We start from the raw sequence: 11,557 nt of genomic DNA, 5'->3' as shown, positions 1-11,557 counted from the left end.
AATATGTAATAAATCACTATTTCCTTTATAAGAAAATAGCTCTGGTTTTATCCTTATATAAATTCTATTGTTCCACCTTTTACGTTTGCCGATTGTGTTATTCCGATGAATTGTTTAATATCACAGTCTAGTGACGAAGAAACGAAAAATACACATCAATTATTGAATATTAGATTTGTTACGGATATTTCAATAATTTATTTGGGTAATTTGTCGGATGTTTCAGCTAAACGACAGTCTCGTGGTCGTCGGAGACGACGTGAAATTGCTCCTGACCTGCAAACATTCATCACGAAATTTATATATACCCAATACTAATAATTACTACTATGTGATATTGTTTTTTCAATAATGGTGATGATGAATGATTGACAGGAAAAATAATTAAAACGAAAACAAATGATAAATTGCAAACAGAACATTCAGCAAACATTCAGATTTCGAAAATTCAAAGATGAAATATATTTACAGAATATGTGCCACTTTGTATGTAATGCATCATGCAAAAGTGTAAAATATTTCAAATAAATGAAATAATTCCTATTATAATGATGAATTAATAATAATACTTTTTTTAATGATTTATGAGACGAATGTGAATTCATGCATATAAAAAGTTAAGGTTAAAGTTTTTGACATAAGTGACTTTTTCTATAACTTTTCATTTATTTATTTATTTTATTCACAAGAAAGTTGCAATTAATTATAAATTATTATATGCCTTAAGCTCATAAAATATTTCTACGATTTGAAAATAAAATAAGTTGTATGCAAATGACGTGGAAAATATTTTAATTCATTAAGCGAATGTGAACTTTTTTAATACCTTTTTATTTATTTGCTTATTTATTTATTCATAAACAAGCTCTAATCAACAATAATAATTATGTAAGATTAAATTTGGCTCAAATATTGAAAATGTTATAATATATTAAAACCCATGCATTTGAAGGTTCACCAAATCTCGTTAAGTTTCTATAAATACATTGAAAATGTAGTATTACAAAAAAATATTATTATTATTATTATTTTTATTATTTATTTATTATTATTATTATTATTGTCATCATATATTATGTTATATGTGTGAAAATCGCATTAAGAATATTTATAAAAATTATAGAAACGAATTTATGAAACATTGTAGAATATAACTATATTAGTATATATTTCAATATACAAATGCATGCAAAAATGAAATGATTTAAGAACTTTAGACGACTTAGAATGAACAGTTAGTACAAACATTCTAATCCATAAATTACCTTTGTTATTTGTTCGAAATGTTTGAATAAACTTAAATAATAACTAATTTAAATTTGTATTTGTTTTTTAAATTTGGTTTCTATTTGTATAAGTATAGGTATAAGTATAGGTATGAGTATGAGTATGAGTATGAGTATGAGTGTAAGTGGAATCATGATTATATGTGAAATTTATCAAATGCATCATATTTATAAAACATTCGATTTTTTGCAATGAACTAACTTCTGATATAATTTATTAGTTTATGATAACAGTTTATAAAATTATTTGGTCAGTACTCTCAGCAAAGATAAGGATTTAAATTTTTTTCTCAAGGTAAGAAAAGTTGTAAAGCACACTGTACACGTTTCATGGTGAGTTTAAATGAAGGAATTAAAAATATGAAATGCATAAAAAATAATTAAGCATTACAATTACGAAATAAATTTAAATATTACTTACTTTCGAGGTATGCAGCAAGTTCGGCATCATCGGCGTATAAAGCCAGTGCTTTAGGAGTACGTCCTTGTTGGTCTCTTAATATGGGAGACGCACCTCCTGCGACTAATAAGCAGCAAATTGATCTCCTGCCTAATTCTGCAGCAATATGTAATGCTGTTTGACCCCTAAAAAATAAATAATTGAGTGAATATTCAAATGCCCGTTCGAGGGATACTTGATGGTTATTGGAAAATTATAAAGCAATACTGTTGTAGTAAATTTTATATAAACTGAACAAATTATGTTGGCAATAATTAATAATGGGTAGTACCGCCTAGGGCAGATTCGTCAACTGAGTTAAATTTCAACTCGAATTAGGGGAGATTTCCCATTACCATTTCATATATTGGTTTAACTACTGCAAGATATCAGACAAAGAATTCCTTATTGGTTTTAGTCCTCATTAATGTTATATTTAAATTTGTATTACTTACTTTTCATTATCCGACATATTTATGATTGTAGTAGGTGCATATGATATTAAAAATTTGACAACATCTTTATGGCCATATCGGCAACTATAATGTAAGGCAGTCTGGCCTGTTGAGTCGCATGTTAACAATGAATATCCTTGTGAATGCATTTCCTTGAGCTAAAAATAATCATGAACATAAATTATTTACTTTCAATAAATTTTATTTGTAACTGTACTATCACATACCAAATTAATATCACCAGATTTTGCTGCCTTGAGCACACCATCAGTATTCTTCTCCAAAAGCCCGCTGAAAAAAATGAAACATATAATTAATTAATTGATTACTTCGTATATTTGATTACCATTTAATAATGTTTCAAAAAAATTACACAAACACACAGAAAAATATTTTAATTCTCACCTGTACCCATAGGTATCTTGTCCCAAACCGAATAATCGTTCGTGAAAGCTGCATGCGATTAGAGTTAAAAGTAGAAATAGATGAAAGGAATAAAAATTTCAGTGACAAACTCACATTTCATGCAAATCACAAATGATTAGAATATCATTTACTAGCTTGGTTGTAACAAAACAAATTTCTCTGTGTTAAAATTTCATAATAATGAATGTACCACACTTCTACAAAGATTGTGCAGTTAAAATGTAAATGTGTAAAAAATTCAATCACACGTTAATTGTTCATAAAATTAGTAAATCGTGGAAAAAATTTGCATGCAAATTATATTAAGAAAATGAAATAAAATTAAGACACAATAATGAGTTAATTTAAAAATGAATTACGTAATTTTTAAACAAGGATCATTACGTCTATCGAATTATTCAAGTCAAGTGTTTGTGCAAGAATAACATATATAATTAGTATCAAAAATAATATTATTGAATATATAAAAATTTACTTAAATTTTATATAACCCAAAATTAATTTGGCCTAACTTTAAATAAATAAATTTGAACCTTAAGTTATTTTAATTAATCATTAAGTTTTATATTCCTATTAATTGTGAAGGTAAAATTCATATTTTTTCAAATATCACTTCAAGTACCTTCTTATCAATAATGGCATATATTATAACCTGAATCACGAATAGAATTACTAAGCATTAAATTTTACTTAATTTTCTTAAACCAATAGATAATTAGGTTTCACTATATCAACCATAAAAGCTCCCCGAAAAGTTGCATTTTATTTACGATACGTTGATTATATTTATAATCATTTATTATTCTCTCCAAAATTATTCAATTTATTAAAATTTTATGGTTTTGGCTTAACATAGAACATCCATATGTATTTTGCAATTTAGACATAAACTTAGCAAAGTCACAGAAATCGTAATTCAATAAAACAATAAAGCTTTTGTCAAGCCTGCAATCATTTGAAAATACGATCGTAAAAAAAAACGTAAATGCGCCATTAAATACATACTCGGGTAATAAGTAAGTTGTGTAATATTAGATTTCTGTCCAATAAAAATTTTGTACAATTTTGTAGAATCACGAAAAGCATACGAAGAATATTGTAAAAAAAACATCGCATAATAAATACTAACTGTAAGTGAAAGTAAAACCTTGTACTTATTGATATATGAAATTTACCATTATTGATTACGGTTTGCTGATTAATAATGAAAAAATATAAATAAATAATATTTTAAAAATTCTTCAAAACGTATTGGAATGTATCTTAGAATTAAAACGTAATACTTTTGTAATAAAAAAATAAGAGTAAGTTGTAATTTTTTAAAGTTATTTTTTACTACATATGCATAAAATAATTTTCACTCAATAAAATCATCAAATTCAAAATATAACAAAAAAAAAACAAACAAATTTCTATCAAATTACAATTACCTTTTGAAGTTCAATCCTTCATATTCGGCATTCCTAGGACTAGTGATCAGCTGATGATCATGATCCTGTGACCCTTGTGATGAACCTGCAGATCCTTCAAGAGATCCTTGCGATGCCAACCTTAATGGAACGGCAGTTGTTCCGGTGGAGCAATGAAGAGAGGCGGCAGATGCTTGTCGCTCCGGGCTACGCGTTCCGGGAGATAAAGAGTCCGGAGTCGCCGTAGAATTCGATACGTTTCTGCTAAATATTCGTGGTGAAGGTGGAGTGTCTTCTCTGGATTCACGATCACTTTAAAAAAAAATGTAAGTTTGAAAATACTTATAATTTGTTTGTGAATTAATGGGCAAGTGTAAAATATTAGAATTCTATCGCCGATATTTATTAATAACATATAACAAAATTTTAAATTATGTTATAAAATCAGATAATTATTAATTGGCCACTAAGTTATTAATATTATTAATTCCATCAATTACTATTAGTCATTTATAACCTAAATATTGCCTTTGGGTGGAGCGACTATGGCGGATGCAGAGCACGCCATTATGGAATGCAAAAAATGGGAAAAGAGTAGGGAAGGACTATGGAAGGAGAATACTTTAGATAAAAAGATCACTGTAATAAATATTATACCATTATAAATACCACAAATATTGAAATAAAATACAAATGCTTCTTATAGAAATCTATCACTAATTATCAAATAATATAAAGCTAATCAAACTAATTAAAATTACACAAAAAAACTATTAGCACATAATATACTTGTAGTTTATTGACATGTAAAGTTCCTTTCAACATCTCGCATGATCGTAAAAATATCAACCAATGAATTCCTATATAATATATAAAACAAAATAAACATTCATATTTCAAACATATATTTCACAAGAAATTGTTCTATAAAATGTTCTATTAAAATATTGTTAGTAAACAAATCAACGCCCTGAAATTTTCAACATTATATTAACTTTCAATTAAATGCCTCACATCCAAATGGGTTTCGATATACTTCAATCTGGCGCGCGCCAATTCAGCATCGGTCTTGAAAAAATGACTTTCCCCAACAATAAGCAACATGAGAAAACACATCCACATTATTGCTAAATAGCACAATACAACAAACAATCTCCTGCGGCTGTTTGACTGGAAAATACAGTCTTCAACACTTGCATAATTCGCTGGATCTGACATGAAAGTTCTAACAACAGTTTCAGGAGTTCCCCAATAGATAAAAGCGTCACCGAAACTCCATTCCAAGTCTAGTCTATAGCCAAGGTAATACTTCGCGAAAATGCACTCGATTAGTAGTTTTGGAAACCAGTGAAGAGTATCATTGGCTCGTCTTATAATTTGAACAAATTTAATATTCTGCATACAATGAATTTGGCAAATTCGAATGCGCATAATATATAAACTGCTTCCGTTAATATGGGCACGTGTAGTGGCGGTTTAGACGAGAAAGAATATATAAAGCTATGACGTGCATCGCAAAACTTAAGGCAGCACATGATGATGAACTTGACATCTTGTTGGAACTTTTGTTGTCTTGAGAGTGAAATTAATTTATTTTCATTGTAAAAAATTTTAAATGTCAGAAAAATTTCATATACGATAAATTTTGTGTTTGTGAGCGACAAATTTTGTTTTTAAGAGTACTCGAAGTTCAAAATTGTCTACTAATATTATATAGATATTATAAAGATTATCATATATTGTATTAGCAGATTTATTTTATTTATAGTGAAAATAAATTGATACTGATACATTAATATTAATCGTTATAAAAAATTATTAAGCTGGAGCTATTCATATTAGACACTAGAAGCTTATTTGAACTCTGATCTTTTTAGACATTATTTTAGCTAATTAATTAATTTTAAGATTATTTTTGATGAAAATTTGAAGAAAAATGACTAATATGACTAGTTTCATTTTGACGCGTGCTCAAACTTTGGAATTTTATCTAATAATATATGGATACAAATTATCGTCATTAATATATTGATATAATAAATGAAATGATAATTTAAAACAATGTTATATTGTTTTAGCGGATATATTTCAACGATTGTAAAAATAATAAATTTGATATTGATAAAAAATTACAATTTACTGAAAAAATAATTCTTATTTTGAATCTATCTTTATATTAGTAAATATTGATCTTTTCAGTAATTTCAGATATATTTCAATTACTGTAAAAATTAATTATAAAAGAAATTTTAAATTTTCCGAAACATATAATTATTAATTTGAAATTTCCTGATGTCAATAAACATTGAATTTTTTAGTAATTCTTTAACAAATGTTGCAGCTAAGATAACATTTGAAGTAGAAAACGGTAGTAAATAAAATCGCGGAGGTTTGAATTGTGATTATTAAAATTTAGGAAGTAATTATATGTAGTAGTCTATGAAGTTCGACAAGTTTCTGTTTGTCAGACTAATAACACTGGCAGATTTTTTTATAATAATCACAAACTTCGTACAATGTTATCTATGAATAAAAGCAATGCGTATTTATAAACTGATAAAAATATGCCTGCTCCTTTAACATCTTTTTTATTAATTTTGTCGACGTTTTATAAGCTGTTCGGCTGAAACTTCTTACGTCGTATTTTTTTTAGATGGTAATCCAAAGGTCGATCCATTCATATTTGATCACTTCATTCTTAGAGTTTATCTAATATGATTGACTTATTATTTTTTTTGGTAAAGCTATGCCCTGGAAGGGCTATTTTCACTTCGATTGAACCCGCGACCAGCCTTTTTAAACGAGTTACCGTCATGAGTTATTTAAATAAATTTTGTATACTTTTCTATATCACAAATTAATACTATATGTAATTCTCGAAGACATGATCTACAGTTTTCGTAAAACGAAATTTATAGCAACGTATACTTTAAAATTTATACATCAGTGTTTATACTTTATGTATTTAAAATAATAACTCATCAAAATAGATATGTAACCCATACAAACAAATTATTAAATATTATTTAGTTTGTTACACAAGAATTAAATTACTGAATTATTTTATTAATTAGTATATTACAGAAGATTTAAATTATTGAAATATTTTACTATTGAATTATTGAATAAAATATTTAATTGTTTAAGTATATTTTTTAGGTAATATTTATTTATATTACAATTAAAGGCAATATCTTGAAGTGATATTTGAGCATACTTTACTTTACTTACTTTAACAAAATCATGTAACTACAAATCATATATCTACCAATCATACATATATCAGTCAAATCAATGTACCTTGACTCCGACAGACTCCCGGCCAGCGGTCCCCTGTCAGCCGTAATCGCCGATGCGAACGTCAGCTCATCTTCCGGGGTCTGGGGCAAACCGGGTCCTGTTTCGGAATCCAGAATATATAAAGTTTCCGCCGCTACATCCGTTAGATAGTGCAAATGTTCCTGGGCGCGGTCCACCCGGAAAAATCTTTCGGCTGTACATGCTGGAAAATAACGTTATAATTCACTAGGATAATGATAAATTAGCTTTTCATCAATGGTAATAGAAATATTATGGTTATTGGTAAATCATTATTTATATTGCATCTTTAAAATACATGCATGATGAACTAGAGTAAACTTGATGTTGGTCTTTCCCACCCGCATTTGAGCAATTTTATGAGATTTCATAAAAACTGGTGAATCTAACTTAAAATTAACAATACATGTTTTGAATAAATAATTGAATTAAATAACGTACATTTAAAAATTATATCAAGGTCTTGTAAACCTAAAAACAGTGCTCACAACCAAAAAAACTAACAACGAAATAAAATACTTTTATTATAGAGTTTTAAACATAACCGTTATAAAATTTCATATTATTATTTTTGTTATAATAATTTAAATTTATTCTATATGGTAGACAATGACAAAACAACTAAATTCGGTTGCTGACTATTGACATAAACGTAAAACCTGTTTTGTATATAAAATTATATTACTTATTTTTTGAAAATCATGTCTGTATAATTACATGAATCTAGAGTAGGGTTTGTCGGTTTTCAAAAACTGGTTTTAAAAACCGATTTTTTGGCGAAAATTGTAGATTTTCACTGTAGAAATGGAAAATGCTAAATATATCCAAATAAAGATAGATGAAAGCGTTTTGATTCTTGAAATCATATCGGTTCAATAGCATTTGATATCTTATCAGTCTGCAATGGTTCCCAGAAAGGTTTTGTTCATATTAATTTAGATTTCTATACCAGTCTAATATATCTAATATATCTAATATTTTTGTTTATTTTTTTAATTCAATGAATGTTTTTTATTTAAAAATGCATTATTTTCATTTATTCTAAAACTCTCCTTTCACTATCATATAATTTCAAATATTTTCATTCTTATATGTGAAAATGATACATGAATAACGAATAATTATTTTCGAAGTTATTTAATCATAATAAACTATTATTTTTTAGTTCTATTAATTAAAATTAAAATAATTTTGTTTATTATCTATAAAATTGAACAATAAATAAATTCAGTCAAATACTGAAGATACTCTAGATTTGCGGATAAATTACAGGATATTCGAGCAAAAATTTATTTTCTATATAAAATTCGAAAACCGAATTAGTAAAAATAAAAGTAAGGTTTTTTAGTAAAATTAAAACTCGAAAACCGGTTTTCTGAAATGTCGGTTTTTGTATAAACCCTAATCTAGAGACATAATATAAAAAAATAAATTAAAAAATAGCTATTATATAAGAAAACAATTAATAAATTAGCTCAGTTACTTACAATCAACAAAACACCAGTCCGATGATAATTTATAATCATTACTTGAATCTGCTAGAAGTTTATTTATTTGTGTTCGAACTTGTTCTAAATCTGCTACATGACTGACTTCTATCGATCCCATATTGACAGCTGTAATAAAAAAATACACAAAATATAAAATATGTAATTTCATACCTTTCAAATAAAATGATTTGCATTAAAGTCAATCATTTATTAATGATTGTATTTGTTATTATTAGCGAAAAAATAATAACAATACATAAAATATACAAATCAAACTATACCAAATAAAAGATTGCAAGAATTTACATGAAAATCATTAATTTTTTCGTCTATTATTATTACTCATTAGAATGTTTCACGAAATATCTGATATATAAATTATTTCTTTAATTATGTATACTTTCGATTTATTTTCAAAAATTAATTATCATTACCTGCTTGTTTGAGAAGGTCTTTATCATAATGATGCTGTTCATAATCTGTCATGGTTATTCGATCCAGATTAACGCTGATTGTTCCAACAGCTGTTTGTCTGTACGAATAATAATAATTTTAGGATTAGTAATAAACATTAATACCAAATATGTCATAGGTAATTACAAATCGGCTATAAATCATTATAATCTGAAGAGCATATGTGTATCCACAGCAGAGGGTAATGTACATATTTATAGTTAACAAGTTAACATTATAGTTAACAATTGCATAAAAAACATACAAGTGACAGAAAATTGAGAAAATTACTCTTAAAAGTAATCATGATGAAGAAATAGTTAAAAAAATTCAAGAAAAATACTCATTTATTTTTATAATGTTACCGAAACACGAATCATATTCTCATGGGTATAATTTATATTGTTTTATATTTTGCATACAACAGTACAATAAATGCAACTGAAAATAGTTGCAATAAAATTATTAGCAAAAATATATACGAGAAATATCGATACTGACTGTAAATATGCAAATAAAAATAATGAAATATAAATTTATAGTCGTTTTCATTACAATTTAGACTTGCCCTTTGATTATATATTTTTTTTCAATCAGATCGTTTGCCAATTGTAGTATTATGTTTGATTTTTATTTTTAATCTAATTTTATTTATGCATGTTAGTTGTGTTTGCTACATGATCAAAAAAAAAATTATAGGTAATATTCATGAATTTAAAATTTATGGAATCAGGTGGACTACAACAAGGTATTCTGCACAATGGCAGATCCATGATCGAAAAGTCTACGATCGGAAGTTAGAATTAGAGCCTAAAAATTTTAATAGCAACTGCAGCATTAATAGTATAATCTAATTCTACTTACTGAACATTTGTTCTACCGGGCCTACGCTTGGCCAACATCAATGCTCTATTCAATAAAGTTAATTGTATAATGGAAGGCATCAATTTACAAGCTTCTCCGTCAACTTGCATCGGAATAGTTTTCGAAGTGACGATGCGCGCACTCCGACACTGCGTTATGCACGTTCCATGTCCTCCGGCTTGGAGCAAAGGCTAAATTTCGACACATTATTATTATACTATCATCATATTATGATATGTCTGCAATTGAAATATTGATTAGAATATTACCAGTTGATATGTAGTAAGGCCAACGACTTCTATGAGACCGTCATCAGTCATAGGCTCGTAGGTTCCACCAGATTTGTTCCAAGGATGCGTACCGCCACCATAGCTGAGATAATAGAATTTTCATATTTTTGAAATGTTTAACAGACTGCTTTAATTTGTATTAATGCACTATTCCAATGCATTCATCAAATCAAAATATTTTCAAAAAAAATAATTATAATATAATATTGGATATTCAAAAAATTTGCAAGAACCAAGAGTGGTGCCAGTTTTCACGTTTTGTATATCATATATGTCATCTAATAATATGTGCAGCTCAATCGGTTCAATACCTTTATATAAATTCGAATGGCGAAACTACAAGATATTTTGATATTTTTAATAGAATACATTTTTTAACCTGTGCAAAAATGCAAATGTCATTGTTGGATAAAGAATAAAGTCGAAATTAGACAACTCATCTCATTAAAAGTAAATATTAATCCATATTACATATTTTAGAGTATATTTAGGAATAAAATTGTACTCTATGCTCCTTAGTTTTAATTATTATTTTTACCTTGGTATATTCAGAAATACAATTGCATGCACTTTATGCTCCTTAAGTTTCGGCGTCATATCCTTCCCATCACATTCTAAAGTAACAAACTCAGCAAGTCCTTTCCATTTTCTCCGAAGCAAGTCTTTTCCACCAGCTTGACCATAAAACATTTTATTTCGTAACCTGGAGTTGAATTTTTCTGGTCTGGCCTCTGGAAATATAATAATTTAATAAGTAACTAATTAAGCATAAAAATGAAAAAAATAATACAACTCTCATAACAATTTATCATTGTTAATGTCATTTATGATAAGCCTTTTTTGAATAAAAATGTCATTTACGGAGTACAATTAGAAACTATTTTGATATAGAACAAGACCACAAATAATTGTTAATTGCTCTTTATTTATCAGATACAACTTGCAAAGAAACTCAACTTCCTCTACTCTCATGCGCATATTAAATTAAAAATAATAAATAAAAAATTGTGATAAAACTAAAAATCTTGATTATGATAAACAAATATTAGGTATAATGTAATAGGTAAATAATACAAAATTTAGCACATTTTAGAAACACTAGTTAAGTAAATTAAGTAGCATTTAAT

The 11,557-nt window shown here is 27.0% G+C and overlaps 1 protein-coding gene across 1 annotated transcript in view; it reads right to left on the bottom strand.

Annotated features, from left to right (window-relative positions):
• Positions 1-11,557, bottom strand: part of LOC113370952 (eye-specific diacylglycerol kinase-like) — a 47,919-nt gene continuing 36,362 nt past the window's right edge. Inside the window, 11 exon segments of the mRNA XM_026611618.1 lie at positions 1-276; positions 1,708-1,871; positions 2,181-2,338; positions 2,408-2,471; positions 4,037-4,327; positions 7,316-7,517; positions 8,821-8,949; positions 9,258-9,355; positions 10,141-10,331; positions 10,410-10,512; positions 10,969-11,161. Of these exon segments, the coding sequence (XP_026467403.1) occupies positions 227-276; positions 1,708-1,871; positions 2,181-2,338; positions 2,408-2,471; positions 4,037-4,327; positions 7,316-7,517; positions 8,821-8,949; positions 9,258-9,355; positions 10,141-10,331; positions 10,410-10,512; positions 10,969-11,161 (1,643 nt within the window). The 3' untranslated portion in view covers positions 1-226.

The sequence above is a fragment of the Ctenocephalides felis genome, unplaced genomic scaffold (assembly GCF_003426905.1).
Source record: "Ctenocephalides felis isolate EL2017-DRISC unplaced genomic scaffold, ASM342690v1 CF-g0.4_SCAFFOLD_01492, whole genome shotgun sequence".
Taxonomy (NCBI): domain Eukaryota; kingdom Metazoa; phylum Arthropoda; class Insecta; order Siphonaptera; family Pulicidae; genus Ctenocephalides; species Ctenocephalides felis.
This window is presented reverse-complemented; position numbering and strand designations above follow the sequence as displayed.